We start from the raw sequence: 21,745 nt of genomic DNA, 5'->3' as shown, positions 1-21,745 counted from the left end.
TATGGTCAAAAAACTCCGTCATAGTCACCTTTATTTCAATAATACATCTCAATCACTTCGTTGACACAAATGAATGACGCTCGCGTGGCTGTTTGATCACATGACCCATACAGAAACCTAAGAAGGTGTCAGCCGCAAAGTACATTAGAAATCGATAAAATAAAGTGCGAGTGATATCGATTTTTACCGATTGATCGATACAATCGATATGAAGAAAAACAGTTCTAATATTTTTAAATTTATTCCGATTTATCGATATCGATTTTAATTTGTCGATTGGCTCGGAAGTATGTACTTCTGATTGGCTGGGTGTATGCAGCAGGTAAATGGATCAAGCAGGCGGTTTTGACAACTCTCGTCCCAGGCCGTTCTGTGGAGCGGAGAACCCGTGAGAAGACTGGGGCCAAAGAAACAAAACATGGCGGACAAACTTGTTGTGGCAGCGTTTTATAATATGAAGAATAGAAGTTGTTCCTAGATGGATCTTTGCGATCCTGTAAGCATTATTTTGGTAACGGCCGGTAGTAGAGGGCAAAGTCTATTATTTCGTTATCCATTTACACCGCCATGCCAGACAGAGCGACGAGCGAAAGGTAAAAACAAAGCGAGCCAAAGCACTCGTATGGCAGTGACTTTGTATTAAAATTTGATTTGCGTTTTAGAAATTCCAAAGAATCGCTTTGCCTTGGGTAAAGTGGAAGAAAATACAGATTTAAGGTACAGATTGACAATTTTATTTTAGAGAAATTCTCCTATATATAATGCCCTGGGCTTGTAATAATTTGTCAAATAGATTTTTTAAGCCAGGGGTTGATTTGGGGAGGTTAGTATACGGGTTGTGGGCGACATAATTATTGGAATGAATTTGCACTTCAAAGATGTGCATAGTGAGTAAACGACTAATAAAGTAAGTAAATAGCAGTTCAACAGTATAGGGCTGCACTTGATGTAGCTTATGCTGAAGATCTTAAGTGTAGATTTTAAAATTGTGCAGTTCTCTGGGCTATGGTTGAAGTTGACACGTCTTAATTTGCATTCAGTTGAATTATTTTGGGTTAGAAAATAGTATGGAATTTTTATTTTTATTCATCAAAGGCTGTAGCCCAACAGCCAAAAGCTTGATTTCTTTAAGGATATTTTTATAGCCAAATAATGCTTAAATTGCACTTTAAATAATAATAATTTGGTCACTTTATGTACATCTTATGGTTCATATACCTTGAATACACTCCTTCACATGTTGACAAGTTTTAAAATATTCCTGTTTGTTTGTTTGTTGCAGAAATTTCTCTGGTATTAAAGATGGCCACCTCATTGGGTAAGAATTCATTCTCTGTGTTTATTATATAACATAGATGCACTCTTTATTGGCTGGTTAAAAATAGAGACAGCTTTCAACATAGTTAGTAGAGGGGGACTGGTTAGGAAAACCGGCACACTTCAAAGGGCAAAACAATAGCGCGGCCGCCGATGTTGAACCGACCCATCACGTGACTCTGACCGTGCACAGTTTCATTCAAGATGGCGGACAGTGCAGACGATTTATTTGTTTTGGGAGAAGACTTAGAGGCAGTTATAGGAATTTTGGAAGGAGATGAAGATCTATATAGAAGTCTATATAGCAAATTTCGGTCCCAGTTGGTAATGTAAGTATAAAGATTGTAATTTTGCGCCATATTTTTCCCCTCTACTAACTATGGTTTCAATGATGATGCTTGAGCAATATGGCAAATTTGTAACATGAACCATACACTGACCATAGTTAGTACTAGTAACTATGCATGAACACAAGTCACAGCTGGCAAAGATATTTGATTTTAGTCTAAAGAAAAGAAAGCTTGTACTAAACATTCTGAAGTTTATGTGAAGTCGTTTTACTATTAGTCTCTTTTTCAAAATTTCCTAAAATTACCTTCCAGTTATAATTGTTACAGTCAAACTGGATGTTCTTTGCTGTGCAACTGTACGATATTGCACAGTTTGCATGGAGCAACTTGCAAATTTAACATCCATCTTCTGACATGCTTAACAAACAAGACAGATCAAAACACACAAATCACAGCCACTAGCATGACCTTCTGAACTTGTGGACTTATTTCAGGGTTCGTACAGGTCCTGGAAAACCTGGAAAGTCCTGGAATTTTATACCGGTCCTGGAAAGTTTTGGAAATCTGTTAAACTCCAGTAACAACTGAATTCTCAGAACTTACATTTTACCAAATGACATAATGTACAGACAGTAAGGAGAAATAATATTGAGATCTTGGCCAGTAAAAGGGTTAATGTGAATATTGGAGTCCTGGAAAAAATCAATCTGAGTCCTTGAAAAGTACTGGAAAATTGTTTGTTAAAAGGGAACGAACCCTGTTATTTGCATGAAACAAACACTGGAATGCATTGGTTTTGATTGGCTCATTTCAAACAGCATATTGAAAGACGTCAAAAGACAGATGTTGAAAAATAAGCTGTTGAAAAATAACTGTTACAGTAGTGAAAAAAAAAACTGTAGTAAAGTAATTCCTTTTTTGTCAAAGACAAAATACCGGTTATAACGTATGATAATATTGGTATTTAGATGATAATGAATATAAAACAGAGGAAAATACCAGTGTCCCAAGGGTAAAATTGGACCACAACATATAAATTATATGGCTGGAGATTAAAACAATGGTTTAAGTAAGGACATACTGCAAGCAGACAAACAATACTCATTCTATATTTCTCTCTCATAGATTCTCAGACAGCACACTTGCAAACATTTTGTCTCCCAATTCTGATGCATGTGGAACCAAATTTGAGTTAAAGGTTGATGAAGTATTGTTTGTGGGTCATCCAACACTAGCTTATGGAAGACATGACAGAGAATTCAAGGTAAGCATTTAGTGATTGATAAAACAAACCTGTGTTATTTGTACCTTTCAGTAATGCACAAATTCTAAAGTTCAAAACCCTACTTATCTAACAATTGCAATGTCCTCTGATGTCAATCATATTAATTAAAGTGACAACCAACAAACTTTGAAAAACAGAAACAAATCAAAATCTACCAAATCACAATCAACAGACGTGACCTTTTTTAACAGGTTAAGGAAACTTCTGTTCCCTTAGAGGTTTGTTAGATGATTGATGGCCGCAGTGAAAACTGTAATTTGTTGATTGTGCAGAGTCCGCGTGTTATTGAAAGGCACAATAAGCAATACCATATTAAGGAGGCTCACAACAGTCAGTCCAGCATTTTCCAGCTCTCATACTTTGATATGGGTGTTACAAAAATGGTATCAAACAAATGCCTAATCATTGATAAACAAATTGTGGTTATTAACTTGATGTTACTGGTAACCATGGTAATGGTTAACCTGTTAAAAACACCCTTATTTTTAACTTTAAGTGCTGCCTTATAACTCAAAAATGAGTCCCGTGACCCCCATTTGATAATGATTATGATACGCATGTTAAGATACAACTTTTTGCTAAGGTTAAAAAAGTTCTCTGGAGCGGTTTCAGAGCAACCTAAAATTTTCAAAAATTTAAGTTGGCTCTGAAACTGCTCCAGAGAATTTGACAAATGCATGTAACAGCGACTCATCAAGGTATGAGAGCTGGAAAGATCTGAAAACAGTTGTGAGACTCCTTAAGTGGTCCTAGTGGGTGACCATTTATATAAAAGCTTGAGCAGTAGTTACATGTGGTGCTGTTAATGTTGCTGCCGCATTTGACTTTTTTCTAATTATAGTTATTTTGCATGTATTTCTTTGTTTCCGTCTTTTCATTGTTTTCGTTCGCTTTCGTGTCTTCGTGCCATTTACATTCTGTTAGGTTTTTTATGCATAATTTCGCTTTGTTTCATTTGTCTTCGTGTTAGTTTCACCGTTAGTTGGCCAGTTGGTCTTTAGATTTAGTATCGTTCACTTCGTCCATCGCTCATCGCTTCTCAAAGATTTTATTTCTACATCGTTTGTTCCTGTGCCATACAACGTTTGTAAGTATCTTTTCTTGTCGTTTTATATAGTTTCGTTTATTTTCCTGTCGCTTTCTTTTCATTTTATTTTATCGTAACTTGTTAATTTCGTGTTTGTTTTTAGCAACCGTATCTTCGAGTTTCACCGTGTAATTTCTATTTCGTCGACTGATCATTAAAATTGTGAACATTTGTTATGCGTGTGGATGTGTATGGCAGTAATAGTTAATAATAAAGATATACTATGTGGTAATGTCACAAGGCAGTTCTATTTCTTTGAATGAAACCATACTATGTACCTTTTCAATGATTCAAGCTGTTAATATTGAGCAGTACTTTCATGTGGTTTACTTTTAATTTTTGAAATTGAATGAAAGTTATTATGTGTTGAAACTTATAATGTAGAACTCAGTTTTGAGCAAGTAAGGGAAAAACAGCGAAAACATTAATCAGTGTGCCAGATTACACAGTTATTGAATACAATAAACTGAGGATTTAACACAGGAAAAGCTTCTAACTGATATATTTTTAATTGAGTTAATAATAATTTAAATAATCATCCAAATTCATCTGATCAATAGAGAAGTGATTCCTCATCAAGGAAAGATGATGTGATGATGAAGCTCTTCAATGTTGTCTTTGTCCTACAGGTATTTGTAAATTCATTTTGCTATAATTATAAATTGAGAAATTACTTAATAAAACTTATTCGTCAATTATTAATTATTTAATAATTAGTTGATTATTTTCAGCCTCTTAAAGTGAAACATTTCAAATTTTCTCTTTAAGAAAAATTCATCTCTACTCATGTATTGCATGCAGCCTGTTAACCTATGTACCATGAAAATCTCCAAACTGCCAAACAGGGAGGAATTTTTATATTGCTGCCCCACCCACTTTAATTCTTGACAAATTCCAGAAATTCCTGTGCCTCATTTGCTTTGCCTCCTTGCTGACACTGAGTCCTTTGTTTGAACTGCACTTTTTTTTTCACACCAAAACATAAAATTAGCACCAAATCTCAACATATAACCACTTAGAGAAAATGGCAAGCACTTCTTTTAACCGAACTTTTATTAAGTTTCTTTTCTACTAACCGTTAAGTTGATGCTTGATTTAACAACGATCGTGACGTAATTCAGCAAGCTGTGAATTATAAGCGACAAAGTGACAGTTGGAATTTTCTGACAAAAGTAGGCAGGGGAGTAGAAGAAAGTGGGTGGGGCAGCAGCATAAAAATTTTGCAGTTTGGTGATTTTTGTAGTAAAAGATAATTTCAACCACATGTATCCAAGCTACTGTCAATCTCGTTCCCAGAGCTTGCCTTCCCCTTGACCAGTGCTCGGGAAACTCAATGGCTCTGGACGAATCCAAACCGGAACCAAGAAACCTGGTTCCGGTTTGGTTGTGCACGTGTGCTGGAGATTGTAGTGAGCTACTGTGGGTCACATACATATTTCAAGTGACATTTGTTTTCATCTACGTCTTTATAGGCAAGTGTAGAACCATCAGTAGTTCACTGTTATCATGACTTGTCCAAGAGAATAGCAATTGCCTTGAAACATGAAGAGATAAGGTACAGTGAATACCAGTAGTTTTAAGATGAGTTTCTGGTAGGGGTGTAACGATACATCGAACTATCGATGCATCGCGATTGGGGGTGTTCCAATAGTGATGCATTGATAACAATATCGATAACAAACGCGATAGTCTCGTTAACTATTGATCTTGTTAACTATTGTTCTCTGCCGTCCTTCTCTGCTTTCTGTTCGCTGTTTCAGAATCCATACTGTGTTACAATCCATAAAAGTAAACTTCACGGATGTCGCTCTCTCCAGAGCCTTATCCACGTTCAAAATGGTGGTTCAAAAATTAACTCCACCCCCTCGAGGAAAAAGAAATGATTATGACGCTATAAAGTCACTAATTACAATACTATCGGAATAGTGTCACTACTATCGCATCAATAGGAATTTGACTATCGCAATAGGCAAATGACCTCAATAGTCACCCCTAGTTTCTGGTCAAAATTATTCAAACCAGTTTGATATATAGTTTTCTTTCTTTAAACTAGTTTGAAATCATTTGGACCTGAAATTCACTTTTGTCCATTCCTCTTCCCACTAGCAACATTGGCGAATCACAACAGTGACTGTGTTGTTCCACAAAATATCCACACCTCTCACATGAAAGTTTTTTAGGGGTTTGAATCCCCAACCAAACTCTGGTTTAGCTTCATACTTTCCTTTTCAAATTTTGGCTGTTGAGACCCCCACCCCTTGGAATTTCCAGTGAGCTTCTGTGGGGTGGGGGGTGGGTATGGATATTTTTTGGAACTGCACATTGTTTAGTTCACTCTATGCCTGATGCCAAAATTTTCACCCATAACTTATCCCTCATAATGCACAGAGTGACTGTTATGCAAGCAAATTTACTGGTATGTGAATTCATTATTATAAATTGCCAGTCTAAACTTAATCTCGTTCCCAGATCTCGCAGGTAGACGAGCCGGAAGGCGAGATCAGGTCAAATCCGATTTTTACCACATGATTGCCTGTCAGGAATTAATGTGGCAGGCGAGTCAATTGCGCATGCCCAAGACAATTCTAAGAAAATGGCAATCAAACCTGGCTCAACCAAATGAATAACGAATGCTTTACCATTCTCGTCTTTCCTGGAATAATATTAAGCAGAGTATTTTACTAAAGAATAAAGCAGAAGGCAATCATAAAAGCTTTAGTTTGGGTAAAAATATTTATTTGATTTAAAAAAATTGTTCATTTGGCGGTTACATGCAATGACTAGACCTGTCTAGATTTTATGCAAATTTGATTGAGTCAAGTAATCGAACGTAAATATTTGTACGGCGGATTCTCTATTGTTAAACATTGTTATTCATAAGAAATAGCTTTATAATGCTGAGAAGAACTAAAAAGAAATCTTCTGGACTTTTGAGGCCGACTGTAAACAACGAAACGTCCCAAAAATGAATATAATTATTATGATTGTGTGCAGGATCTCTAATTTGCATTGCACGTTCAAATTTTAGCGCTGTGACAGCCATGTTTTGAAACAGCCAATCAAAAAATTGAATTTTCTTACTTGAACAGATCTCGCCTTCCCGCAAGATAATGATAATGATAATGATAATCAATTTATATAGCGCATTTTTCATATGTAATGTTCAAATGCGCTGTACACATACTGTAATTTACTACACAAAGGCCAGACCACAACACCGGGAACTTCGTGCCCTACTCTTTGCGAATAGTGTAGATCTGGGAACGTGGTTAGTCTAAACTAACACATACATGTATGTCAAACTACAATCAGACTTTAAGAAACTGGTGTCGCATAAACTGATATAAACTAGGTTGTTGTGATCAATAAATTTGTTACATGTAAAAAAATAGGTAAGAAGTAATACTGGTAGTTAATTGTGTTGAATGATGTCTTTAGGTGTAGATATCTGAGCTCCGAGAGAGAAACTATGCTTTCTGTACATGATGAAATGTCCACAATGCCAGAAGGTACAGTATAAAATTAAATAACTTATTATCTAAAATTAAAGTTTTAAGTTTCTAAAGAAACTGTTGTGTTTTACATCAGTGAGCAAGTGAAACACTTTGTTGATTATCAACTGCAAGTTCTCGATAAAGGTTAAAAAAAAACCGGCATACAGTAAAAACCCGCGTATAAGAACCTAACATTTAAGATCCTGTTAGGCTAAAATTTCATTTTTAAACACCCTTCACATAAGAACCATTTTAGGCTAAAATTCTAAAACAGGTTCTTATTTTCAAAAAAAGAAAAAAATAATCTTCTCAAAAATATAGAATTAAAAAATCTTCTCAAAAATATATTTGTTTTGTATACAAGATTTATTGGGAATTATAGTGAAGGTTGCAGCATAGGTTTGATTTTAACAGAATCAGATTGAAATAGTATAGTATTTTGCTTACCGAAGCCTCCAAGAATACTGTTATTGGACATTAAAGACCAGGTCATTTAAAAATTCTACTTTTTTCTTGAACAAAAGTTAAGAACCTAATTAAGAACCTATTAAGCCTAATTGTACACTAAATACCATTTATATAAGAACCTGTTTAGGCTAACTTGAAAAATCCTAGGTTCTTATATGCGGGTTTTTACTGTAGTGAATTTTTAAAAGCTGAAAGCCCTTTATCAAAGCAAAGTGAAAAATAAGCACCTGCTCAAACAGTATTCCAGATAAGAGAGTGGTCTTAGGTCAAAAACCCGACAAGATCAGCTACCTGACCTGACAAATTACTTTAAAACTTCCAATGATTACATGCAAGTAATGGTTATTTGACCTGCTGGAAATCCCTTTTATATACCTTGCCTTGGTGGCCTAATGGTTAATGCGCTGGACTCCAGATCGAACGGTCTGGGTTCGACCCCTGGCCAGGGCACTGGCATGTGTTCTTAGGCAAGACACTTTACTCTCATGGTGCCTCTCTCCACCCAGGTGTATAAATGGGTACCTGCAAATTTACTGCTGGGGGTAACCTGCAGTGGACTAGCATCACATTCAGGGGAGTAGAGGACAGTAGAAATACCGGCTCCTAGAGGCTTAATGCTACTGAAACCGAGATAAGCTCCGGCCTGATGAGCGACTTGGCTGGACAACTGGCTTAACCTTTTACCTTGAAAGCTTATCTAGAATCATGCCATAAAATGCTCCAAGTAGTAAATCTGTTGGTTGCTGATTATGCTTGTGTATTTATTAAACCAAACAAAATACTGATTTAAACAGATTGTGCAGAATCGCCATTTCAACACATCCTTCCTAGAAGCAAGCTGGCAAGAGACTTACAAGATGTATTTAAAAGGTTTGTTGATCACCTTTTCTTTAGCACAAGAACAGTATGAGATGTTAGTTTTATTACTAAATGCCTAATTAACCGTGCGTAGCCGGTTCATAATCTGGCTGGCATTTTTTTGTCGTTTCTTTGTAGTTTTTTTGTTGGTAAATCGTTCCAGACCCACGCGGCCCAACCAGCTGCTTTGTCACAGTCACGCAAGATTTGATGTTTACTAGCGATCACTCGTTCAACATGAACACTCTGCTATCTGTTCAGAGTGAAATGTATAATTTTGTTTCATTCGAGCGTTTTACCAGTTGAGAAGGCTGAATAATCACATAGTGAAACCAAAGACCACTTGGATATGTCCAAGCTATTTAAAACTACCACTACGCCAGACCAACGGGATCGCATGCATGTAGCTATGTACCGGTAGCTATAACACAGTCAGGCATGCTCTATTTATACTTGCAAAAGCTCGTCGAACGAGGCTAAACGGAGAATTACAACGGGATGGCCTTAGTCTACTATTTATTTTGGCGTGAAATAGACTTCTTCTTAACACCATCCACGAACTGGTCTGGCTTTAACATATTCAACATTTGAACATAATAAATATTTGAATGCGTAAGCAGGAATTTATCCGGACAGGCAGGAGATGACGTGATGAAGGAAATTCATCTTACTCACACTTCGTGACTGACGCAAACACGACTTGTGTGTTTCTCAAGTGACTGCTATTCTAAAGAGTTTTTACTGTGTGGCGCCATGCCTTTCTGGCCAAAGAACTGAAGAAGGTGGTCAAACGTTAACCGCACGGTTATAAACTGCTTGAAGTTTCTTGTTACTCTATAGTACCATTGCCTGTTCCACAGCATTACCGGTAGTGCAAAGAGTTGGCGAAAAATATGGAAATATTGTGAGGGATTTAGGGTGTGGGAGCAATTTAGAACTTTTTATTTCGCCACATCTCTCTGACTAAACCTCTTTTCACTTTTTCTCTTTGAGCTAACCGAACGTCTGGAACAGGCTACAGTATGTGTATGTTTTGTAGCATAAGCTACAGGTTCAGTCAATTCTTGAGATAGCGAGACTGACTGTCAATTATTGATTTTTTTTTTCAATGTTGTTTTCCTCAGCTTGTGTGCTACTGGATCTGTGCGACTTAAAATCAATGGCTGGGTGAATGTTAGCTTTTGTCTTCCTCATAAAGTTCACAACTTAAACCAGGGAACAGTTCATATCAAGGTAACTTCTCTTTTTACTTTTTTACAGAGTAAAGCTAGCTATAGACAAAAAATGCTTAACAAAAGTACAACACAGCCTTGATGTAGAGTTATGTAGGAAGCTAAGGGGGAGGGAATGTTCGTTGAAAAATAATCTGGAGCAGAAACACAACCTGGCAGCCAACGCCCTTGACCTGAAGCACTTTTCAATCTTGAAGAAATGTCAAAGTAAACTGGACTGTCTCATTTATGAGATGTTTCTTAGACTGTCCACAGCCTCTGCTTCTTCTGTTTTGCGCTGGCGTCCAGTTCTCTCACTGTTCTTTTGCTGCACTCATTCGATCAAAAAAATACGAAAAAATAGAGGGCTGTGAACTAAGGGACTGGTCAATAAGTACAGGGGGGGGGGTGGGCCGGAGCAGAAAGGGGGTGGGTCATCAGTTTTTGAGCCCTCGAAAAGGGGTGGGTTATGTAAATTTGATCTACATGTAGGGGGTGGGTCATCTTATTTATTCACTAACTTTAAACTGTTATAGTTCCAAGAAAAGTTGTATTCATCAGTATATAAAATTGATAAATTTCTCCATGTGAGCAGTTTTAAATGAATTTCTAGCGATTTCAAAAGGCCCAAATATAAAAATTTCCCGGGGGAGCATGCCCCCTGACCCCCCTAGATGGCTTGTGATCATAAAGGACGGACCATTAGAAAAGTGATAGGGGGGGGGGGGTGGGGAATTTTCGGCTTGCACGAATTTTTTTTTCTGTCCATTTCTTGTGCAGGAATTTTTTTTTCGGGTGAAACCCTTTGCTCGAATTTTTTTTAGACAAATGTTTTTTTTTTTTTCAGACAAATGCCATGTATTGCTACTTTAAACAATGTTTTTGACAAATGTTGCTTTGTTGATTATTTGCTTAATAGTTTAAATATTATAAAAATGCTGTTGTTCATTGATTTCATCCGTTAGGGACTGTCAATAAGTACTGAGAGGGGGGAGGGGTGAGGGGGTCAAGGGGCGGTGCAATTGGAAAAGAAAAATATGTGACCCACCCCTTCCTTCTAGCTCAAAATTGACTGACCAAGCCCTGATCGAAGGTTGGAAATAAACATGATTCACCCCTTTCTACAAAAAATAGTTAATAAGGAAAATGTTGAAATTTCTTATGCTCGGAAATGCTATTTTCAGCGTTCTCCACCATACATTTCGTCGAATAATTGATCTCATCAAGTGTTAAATGATGACAGGTATTTTCAGAGCTTATTAGAGCCTTTCCTTCTGCACGGATTTTTTTTTTTTTTGCCTTCCCCTTTGCACGATTTTTTTTTCTTACCATTTTGGCTTGCATGAATTTTTTTTTTTTTTTATCCCCACCCCCCCCCCCCATCACTTTTCTAATGGTCCGTCCCTAACATCAGTTTGGCCTGTTTCTCTTAAACCTGCACAGATTCATGCTGGGCTTTGGGCCTTTAAATACTAATAAACTCTGTAGTCAAACACTTTGCATGATGGACAGTGGTTGTAGTTTCTGTCATTCTGTATAAAGATATAAACTCTTCAATAATTGATTATGAATAAATATTACATACTGATTCAGCTTTTTCCATATGTTTGTGTCTATATTTCCCCATGGACTTTACACACAAATATGTGGAACACTTACAAAAGGCTAGTATCTGTATAAGAAGTGATAAATTCATCCTTCTTTAATTTGTTGTGTTAAGAAATGGAAAAAGATGTACGTGGAACAGCAGTGTCCATCAGGGAAAATGACTATGTAGACAATTTCACTTTAAAAGCTGAAGTCAAATAAAAAACCTCCATCCCCTAACAGATGATAAAGAAATGATTGATCCCTTGATGTTATTAGCAAAGGGGGTGGGTCATGTAATTTTCAACCCCCTATCAGGGGTGGGTCAGTCAGTTTTGAGCCAGAAGGAAGGGGTGGGTCATAAATTTTCGAGCCACCTCTTTTCCGATTGCTCCGGCCCACCCCCCCTGGTACTTATTGACTGGTCCCTAAACACTCAATCTGACTCTATCCGTAAAAAACTTTTCTCGTAGACCAATGCGTTCCTAATTTTTCTGTACCGCTAATTACATTCAAAATACTTCACTACATTCTTCACGCTCTATTATAAAATCATATTCATAAATAGCCATTGCACTTGACATTGACACTGAACTTGAAAATGCTGTCATGAAGACAGCGAAACGTTGTTCGCTACTTTTATCGCTAGCTTTCATTTTAAAGTGTTTGACTAAAGAAAATATAGAAATATATTAGTTTATTAGTATTTTGTAATATTAAGTATAATACACGACCCCACAAGCATTGTGCTTTAAACCCCTATAGTGTGTAAATAAAGGTGATGATGATGATGATGATCTTTAATTCGGAAAAATAATTGGAACTAAACCCATAAACTGAGGGAGACCAAAATTATTGATCTGGGAGTAGCTTAAGCCTCATTGAGCCCTAAAAGATACTAAAATGTTCTAAAATAAACAAACGAGAACTATTGTGATGATAGAGACGTTGTCATCAAATGCTTTCATCTATTTCATACCTGACTGATCCAAACCACTGGTCAGGTCAACAACTTGTGACGGTATTTATTTTTTCACGTGCCAGTGCTTCCACATTGGGTCCTTTAGGGTGGAGGGTATATTGACCCAATGAAACTGGGCCAAAATCGAACCCAGGCCACATTGCTGGGAGGCGAGCGCTCTCACCACTGCGCCAACCCTGCTCCCCTCAGATCTGTGTGCTGTGTTCCTACACATGACATAACTCTCTCAGTGCCCCTCCGTCCCCTCCCCAGCAAACTGTAAGGACAACCTTTGCAAACTTCTGGGGAAGGAGAGGAATAGCGTGCGACGGACAAGCATCCCGTCTAAGGGAAAGTAGCATTACTCCTAGTCGCTTCATGTAGCGGGACGTGGGGCGAAGTGACCGCTGCTGTTTAACCTTTTATAACTCTCTTTTAACAATTAAAACTTTCTATTGCATGCTATTGTCTGGACTTTTATAAAAGGAACTTTCACACAGTGATTCTCGTTTATGACGATCAAATTTAGTCAATTAATATTCTTTGGTCTGAATCATAATTCACCTGGATTAGTTTAAGCCTGGTTTTCACTAGCGACGCACAGGCAAGCACAAGCGCGATCACGAAAAAAGGACAAAAAGCACAAGCACAACCATCCAAATGCAATGCGCTTGTGCTTTTGCTTGAGACTTTTTCACAGAGAAATAAGAGCTGTTATCCTTGCGCACGTGCTTGCGTCGCTAGTGAAAACCAGGCTTTAAAGGAGTGCATAGATATGTTAATTTCTCCAGCAATCAACGAGTTATCTTAGGTGCTATGTTCGAATTTTACCACTTTTTTTAGAAGGAGGAAAAAGCAATAAAAGCTTGACTTGTTGAATAATCAATGACAGCTTAAGAATAATGTCTTTCTGTTTCAGCCCGAAGCCATACATAAATCGCTTGCGGCCATCAGGTTTGTTTTGAATTGTCACTGTAATAAGTTAGTGGTTCTCCTGTCTAACACAGAAACTGTGAACCAGTGCGTAGAATTAAATCCTTAAACTTAGCAAACAAGTAGTTTTAAAACCTATTTTTTAGCATTTCCAGAAGCTAACAGCCCTGACCAAGGAGGAAGGGTTTCTATTTCACTGACACCTGTGTAAGTTCCCCCCCCCCCGGGCAACCCCCGGGCATTTGACCGCTACTGAGCCCAGATAGTGGGGAATTTGATCGACTTGAAGCCCGGATGGTGGGGCATTTGACCGTTAACAAAATGCGTCATAACTTTAAAACGCTAGCGAACTCAAGTGCGCGAAGTTAGTATTTGGTTACGTTAATGTAAAGTACCTAGTTTCAATGTATTTATCTTTTCCTAGTAAAACTAGCTAATAATAGGGCATGAGTGTCCGTTTAGACCAAGTGTTAACAAGAAGGTAACTGGTCATTTAAGCGAATTCTCTCGTACTCGTAGGCAAAACGACCGCGATTTAAAGAGAAAACCGACTCACAATGACATTTCAGCCCCGTGACCGTGCAACTGGCCCACATAGTGGGGAATTTGATCAAACATTTTGAAAAAAGTCAAATGCCCGGGGGTTTGCCCGGCGGGGGATGATCTCGCTTGGAATTGACTGATACATAAATGGCAAGCTGATTGTTTCACCAAGTGATACAAAACTTTAGTTTCGTACTCCATGTTAACCTTTCCAAATTCCGTCAATAGCCACTTTTTTAAGAAAAAGTCAGTGTAGTTTATTTAATATACACTACTTACACTACTTTGTATTCATGCAGGCCATACCACACGCTCCTATTTCTAGTAGATGAAGGTTACCTGGTAGCTTCTCTACCAGGCGACTGTTCTCCAGCAGTCACAAGACTTGTGAGAATGGCCAGTCCTCTCAAGAGGTATGGCTTATAGTGTAAAGTAAGGTCAAGTCTGCATTCGAGTCTAGTGGCCCATCAGGCCGAAACCTATCCTGGTTTCCGTCACACAGCGGTCAAACGCAGCGCGCGTGCGCAGTTCATGTGAAATTGCCGCCAAAATTTTCCATACGAAGTCTTAAATTTTCTGTAAACTTTTGCTTTAAAGCCAAAAGTTTACGCCGTCCCTGGAAAGTTAAGGTTTATACGTCTTGCAAAAGTTTGCTCACTTTCGAGTCAAAAGTTCGAGGCGGCGAAGAGGGATGTGACGTCAATTTTTGCGTTTGACCGCTGTGATGATTTCCGTCGCATGAAGTGACTAGGACTATTTCTACTCCCCCCCCCCCCCTGGATAGGATGCTAGTCCATCGCAGGGTTACCCTCCAGCATTAAATTCACCGGTACCCATTTATACCTGGGTGTATAGAGGCACTGTGAGAGTAAAGTGTTTTGCTCAAGAACACAACACAATGATTAACTTGCGATCAGGCTAAGAAAAAAGAACGCCTAATCGCAGGTAACACAATGATCCCAGACCGCTCGATCCGGAGTCTAGCGCACAAACCATAAAGCCACCGCTCCTCCCATATAGCTTACACCGTTTGTATATTAGCACAACATAGCTCATGCATCTACCTTCATATTTCAATTTTATTTCTTTACTGCCTAATGGGAGGTACGTGTGATGTAATTTTTTGTAACTTATTTACTCACGTTACACAAAAGAGCTCAGGAGCTTGTTAAGACGTGCATCCAAGATCGGAATAGGAATTTGGAGTGTTGGTTTTTGTGGAGGGAGGAAAACCGGAGAACCCGGAGAAAAACCCTCGGAGCAAGGACGAGAACCAACAACAAACTCAACCCACATATGGTACCGGGCCGGAATCGAACCCGCGCCACACTGGTGGGAGGCGAGCGCTCTCACCACTGCGCCACCCCTGCTCTCCTAATGGTTGGTGTGCTGCGTCCAGGTTCGTAGGCGAGCCGGGGTCAGCGTGTTGAGTTCTTGTACAAGGCGCTTTAGGCCTACTCTGGGACCCAAAGTCGCCGTAACTTTGGGCGTTTTTAGGTGATTTTAGTTCATTTTGTCCAAAATTACGGGCGATTTTGGGCGACTTTGGGCCATTTTGAGTGACTTTAGGCAATTTTAGGTGACCTGTTAGGCAATTTTAGGTGACTGACCCAAGTACAGTTGTTGTATACATGTACATGGGAATCATCCTGGTACACCATAAAGCATTGTTACAGAAAATATCTATACTTAGAGCGACTTTGGGCGATTTTGGGTCCCAGTGTAGGCCTCGCTTTACTCTCACACTGTTTTTCTTCACCCAGGCAGGTACTGGCAAATTGTTAGGGCTGAAGCAACGAACTTGCCTGTTTAACCTGCTGGGCATACTTTTGCTACAAGCGACTCACTACATGTATTACTTTTTGTATCAACAGCTTTCAAACACTATCACAGGACACTGACATCCCACTATCGCAGGTACTATAAAATCCATCAAATATTTTTCGCGCGCGCGATTGGCTTAAACACGTCACGTGACATAGCCAAAACTGGGGAATATTTAACAATTATTCCATGAGCGCACGTTGGATGGATATGAGATGGTAGATAGCCAACGATATAGCCTCGTTGGCTATAACTATCTCATATCCAACAAGCGCGAGTGGAATAATTGTTTTATTTAAAACACCCAAAGAATTGCAATATTTGAGCTCCCCGGCTGTTCTCGTTAACACGTATCGGCTACCATATTTGTGGACAATGGTATATGAGCTCATATACCTTTGCCTGTTAACCAATCAAAACTCAGGAATTGCAATATACCATTGCTAGTTTTTAATAACAGATGATATCCCTCAAGTGATATTCCTCAGTTTTCAAACTTTGCCATTTACGTTCGCACGATAAGTTTTCGTCCCAAGTTAACTGTAAAATTGAATAGACCTGAACATTCTCAACAGCCCAGCAACAATTCTGAATGCAGTCGGAATAACCTTGACGTTTAAATCTTTGAGAAAAAGTCTCCCAAAATGAGCCGCCTTGCGTAAAAACATTTAAAGGATAATAAACACAATAGCCTTCATTTGGCTCCAAAAATATGCACCGATATTTGTCCTTGGACATTATCTGTTCCTGTTCCTCAGTTGTTTTTAAAAAGCAGACGTGCATTTTGTTTTGTATATCAAACGCTACTGAGTTCTAAAGATTTCAGTCTTAGATGAATCAGTATATTTACCATGCAACTGATCTTGTTTTGAATATTCTGTGCTGTCAGGTGTTTGCCATTGCAGCTCATCTGGTTTACTGGGGAATGGCGACTATCATTTACCCACTCTGTGAGAGCAACGTGTATGTTGTCGCACCAGACTCCTCTACTAGCATGTAAGTTGGCAATATACGGCTCGTTTCATCTATTCTATCTACTACCGTCTGGCCTCGTGCCTCGTAAACGGCTCTGTTAGAAATGAACTCAAGACCTGGGATTGTGGGTTCATTTTGTTGCCAGTTCTGGTTCTTAGACCGACGGATAACCGGTTCATAACCGTTTCATTTATTGCCACTTAAAATTATCCGGCGTTTATCACTGTTAAGTATCACACCCATCTTCATTCCAAGCAGCCCTGTTGTACAATCCTTCCTAAAGTTACTATCGTCCTAATCGTGCTATTACCTCCAACCATCCAGTGGTCTTCATGGCCTTGTGTTCCAATCGGACGCAGCTAGAAAATCAATAGAAAATCATTCATCCGCCCGTCCGTCCGTCAACGTTCCTCCGTCCGCCTCCGTCCCTCTGTTCATCCGTTTGTTTGTTCGCACCGGCCGCATTCTCTCGCTCGCTCGCTCGTCCGTCCGTTCGTTCGTTCGCTCGCTCGATCGTTCATTCCATCGGTCTGTCCGTCGGTCATTCGGTTGTCTGATTGCCCTGCCAATCGTCCTCAGCCACTTAACCAGTGTCTTTTCTTCTGTCCTACAATAGATCATCTCCACTTGTGGAAGAGTTCACTTCACGCTTTCCTCGGATGTCTTTGCACAACGTCTTGTCAGAGTTCTCTTTACCAACTCCTCTGAGTGAACACAACAATCCGCTGGGTTTACCACAGCAGCAGGTACAAACCCCTTGTTATTTTTGTTTACTATTTGGAAATACAGTAAACACCCGCATATCTGAACAAATGGATCAAGAACACAAGGCTGAAATTTGGCCAATAAAGCCCCATTTTTATATGAACAAGATCGGCCTGAAAAATTCAGCATGTTCTTATAAAATGGAAAAGTTGCCATAATTACATAAAAAACAAGTTATTTTATTCATAATTACCCATAATGAAGGACAGCCAGTCATCTCATGTATAGGCTCAATGATACAGTATTGATTGTGATCATTAAAATCAAAGAATATTTATTAAGGTATGCTAATTTTACATCTAGGGGCATTTTTGGGTAATATTACTAATATAGAAATTTAAGAACATTTTAAGAACACTTTGAGGCTGATTTGTCACTAAGCACCCATTAAATAAGAACCCGATCAGCCTGACCTCCGAAATCATGTGTTCTTATATGCGGGTGTTTACTGCATAGCTACAGTCAACCCTCTCTTAACGGACACCTATAAGACGGACACCTGGTGTTGGTCCCGTCCCTTCCAGTCATTTTACTGTAACTAAACTCCCTATAAGACGGACACCTCTCTAAGACAGACAGTTGGAGCCGGTCTCGAGAGAGAGTTGACTGTAAATATACTCTTACTGAAAGTCTTACGTATTTTCTGTGGATGATTCTTTTTTTGCCATCTCGCCTCAACCTAGTAAGCGCCAATAACTTTAAACATTTTTAAGGTGTCTGTAGGAAGTATGTTATCACGGTCTTTCCCACTCCTCTCCACACCCCCTCCTCCCTCCCCACCCTCCACGCACCTTCCTCCTGTCCTGTCTTCAGCCAGTTAGGAAAGCTTAAGTTTGAGCCTTCCACATCATTCACAAGTAAGGAGTTTGCCTCTGATGTCTAGCTAACTAACGTTCTATACGTCCTTTCAGGCTGAGCAAGTGCAAATGGTCGTCTGGATGTTGCAGCGGAGGCTGTTAATTCAGGTAATGATTTGGTGACAGCATGGCGTTTTATTTTCGTCGCTATTGTGTGGTTACGTCTATGGTCAATAGTGAACGGAAATTAAAGGGAGGAGGAGGAAGGAGGAGGAGGAGGAGGCGGCGGCGGCGGGCAGGGCAACCTTGGTGGGTGGTCACTTGCCTTTGAAGATAGGCTGACCTGGGGGCGAGCCAACTTTATTCCATGTAAATGCTTCAGCTATTTTGATCCACCAGGAACACGTCTGGACATACAGAGTATGACTCAGGAGGGCCAAAATTTTGGCGCGGTCGGAACGGGCAACTTTTCTCATATAAACGCTTGGTAAAAGATGGCTCGGGAGAGAGGGTAACCCTCCTACGTGGGACAACGTTCCCCGTGTAAACAGATCCTTAGGTCAAGTAACGCTTACTTTTGAGAGTCATTCCTTTAAACTAAAGTTATTTTGACGTGCTCATGAATGCATTACATTTAGAAAGATAAAAGGGGAATCATCTAGAGTTCATCGCATGATCTTTATTGGGCAGTAATTATGGTCGTATTTCAGTAACGTTGTCTTCTCCATTCCCTCCTATCGTTACTATACGACAGCTGCACACCTACGTGTTCCTGGTACCCACCGTCCAAACTGACCAGTGGCCTAATGCCCAAAACGGAGGCTTGGGTCGAGGAGGCCGCAGGGTACGCTGGATATTTGGCGACAGTTTCCCGGATGATCTGTCGTCGTTCGCCGCTGACCAACAGGAACCGGCCGAAAATGAAGCACATCCCGAGTTAGAGGAGGAGCTAAAGGGTTTGACATACGCTGAAAGGAAAAGCGTGCTTCAAGTGCCTGCTGCAATGGACCCGGAAGATTTAAAGTTATTTACTCGGTAAATAATTAACAATTATCCTGCGAAATCGCGCGGAATAGTACCTGATGTTTACAACCTCGTCGGCAAAAGTCAGACGATATTCCGCATGATTGAGCAGAGTAATTGCTTTATTAATCAACAATTTGTCACCATAACAAATTTTGCAGCTAGGAAAACGGTGGTTATGCAGCGAACAATCGAACAATTCTTGAACAATTCTTGGCAACCTACATATATTTAACCATTATCCTGCGAAATCGCGCGGTATATTGCCCGATACTTAGCCGACGAGGCCGTAGGCCGAGTTGGCTAAAATCAGACGACATTGCGCAAGATTGAGCAGGATAATTGTTTTATTATTTAACAAATTGTCAACGAAACACATTCTGCAGATAGAAAAACTGCAATTATGCAGCGCTCTACAAGGCTTCGGATGGATCTTCGCAACCTACGTATATCGCAGGATAACCTGAAAAAAAACGCCTGATCGCAGGTTAATCGCAGGATATCTTATATGTACGGATGACAGATATCAATAACATTTTGACCATATATGGGCAGCGCGCGTATTTGTTGAATAATAATGTGAACTATAGTCAGTTCCCTCGTAAGACAAAAACTCCACAATATGCTGCAACCAGACAACAATTACACGCCCCCCTCCCCCCCCCCCCCCACACACACACACACACACATGGTGTGAATCTAAAAACGGATACTTTTTTTTTTTTACAGATTGACGCCTTATTTTAGGGGAAACCATCACCTGGAAGAAGTGATGTATTATGAGAATTTGAGAAGATCGGCGCTTCTGACACTGATTGATAAGTTCAGAGATGTCCTGTTCTCCTGTCAGCATGAAGACCCAGTGACGCTGTATTTCTACAACAGATGACAATTAATCAAGATAAACGAACGGGCATTTATCCCACCAACGTGAAATTTTAACAAAATGTCCCTGTTCCCTCCTCTCCCCTTTCCTATTTTTTTGCTTAAAGGACACATACAAAAAAACGCATATGAATGCGGCGTGGCTTGCTTTTAAACTTGCCACAAAAAAGAAACAAAACTGGTCCCCCAAAATGCGCAAAATGGTGTCTGAATTGAAACGCGCCCACCGCATTGCTTGTGATACCCCGACGAAATCAAGTTTTTTTCCCGGTTTTTGCGCTAGAAGCGATAAAATTCCGTTGAAAAGAAACGGTAAAGCAGATTAACAATTTTAATAAAAAATAATTAACAATATTGAAAAAAAAGAAAAGAAAATAAAACGGGAAAAATTTACCCTGAAGTTCATTTTGTCGCCGTCTGCCGAGTGCCAGCTGATTGCGCTTTCGAAGTCACGGGCCACGCAGCCGAATGGAGCTTATCCAAGTTTCCGTAGCGTGAGGCGACTTAGGGTAAAGCTTCTCCCCTATGAGCGATCAAGCTGCGCGTAGGACATTTTTCAGTTCTTTGTAAGACTGTTCTTTTGTGTTTGGACCTGCCACATCTTCCGTTGCCATGGGGATTCCAGAAGAGGGACTGCCTAGTCACGCTCTCCTGATGCTACCTTAGCCAACTTCGTTCCCAGGGTCTCTTCCTCCTCCCCCGTCCCCCGGAGCTAAAGGGGAAGAGAGAGACCCTGGGAACGAGGTCGTTCCTCAACATGAAACCCATCCACGTATGCCCACAAAAAAAGTTGTCTTGCCATTTCGTCTAAAATTTCGCGATCCGTTGCAATGACCTAAAAAATGACTTTGGGTGCATGAGGCCGCGCCGCGTTAGAACAACTCGCATAGCAGTCGTACGCTTTTTCCTATAACATATCAGATAGCGCGAGGTGAACGTTAGACGAGACGGAGACAAATTGAGAGGGGGAGAATGTTCACCTTCCCCTGCTCTCTTTTTTCGCTGTCTTTATGAGGCGAACTGCTTGAATAACGTAACACACTTCCCAGCATACCCATTATCTGTCCAACACAAAACGACGTCGTTCACGAAGTGAGCAGGGGGTGGTGGCACCGCGAAGCTAAGACTGGTTACTCATACTAGGCGTTACTAAGGCTGGTTTTCACTGGGCATAAGACGGACACTGCTGTCCTCACTTGGAATAAGGATAAGCACAGGAAAACAAAATTGTTCGTTCTTCTTGTGGTTTGTGGGTTTTTCCAGCTAAGAGGGAAAAGCGGCTATGGAGACGAGAATGGAAACAAAACCAAAGCAGGGATATAATAACTTGACTTTGACTTATACGGCATTCACACCAAAGCTAACACGTTAAAAATTCTTTTTTGTTATAATTATTAAACATGGTTTTAAATTGTTTTCTTCGTAGAAATAGCTAATGTTTG

At 39.7% G+C, this 21,745-nt stretch overlaps 1 protein-coding gene across 1 annotated transcript; it reads left to right on the top strand.

Moving 5' to 3' along the window:
• The first annotated feature begins 405 nt into the window (after nucleotides 1-405).
• Nucleotides 406-20,696, top strand: LOC144632813 (GATOR1 complex protein NPRL3-like). Its single transcript, XM_078491553.1, has 17 exons — nucleotides 406-593; nucleotides 663-717; nucleotides 1,283-1,318; nucleotides 2,733-2,871; nucleotides 4,540-4,608; nucleotides 5,452-5,534; nucleotides 7,418-7,488; nucleotides 8,736-8,811; nucleotides 9,924-10,032; nucleotides 13,478-13,512; nucleotides 14,334-14,447; nucleotides 15,909-15,951; nucleotides 16,748-16,854; nucleotides 17,450-17,579; nucleotides 18,510-18,563; nucleotides 19,150-19,430; nucleotides 20,148-20,696. Exons 1-17 carry the CDS (start codon nucleotides 479-481, stop codon nucleotides 20,305-20,307), a joined length of 1,677 nt encoding a protein of 558 aa, XP_078347679.1. The 5' UTR covers nucleotides 406-478; the 3' UTR covers nucleotides 20,308-20,696.
• The last annotated feature ends 1,049 nt before the right edge of the window (nucleotides 20,697-21,745 follow it).

The sequence above is a fragment of the Oculina patagonica genome, chromosome 12 (genome assembly GCF_052425735.1).
Source record: "Oculina patagonica isolate OP01 chromosome 12, crgOcupat, whole genome shotgun sequence".
Lineage (NCBI taxonomy): Eukaryota > Metazoa > Cnidaria > Anthozoa > Scleractinia > Oculinidae > Oculina > Oculina patagonica.
Note: the sequence above shows the minus strand (reverse complement) of the source record. Positions and strands in the feature narration are given on the sequence as shown.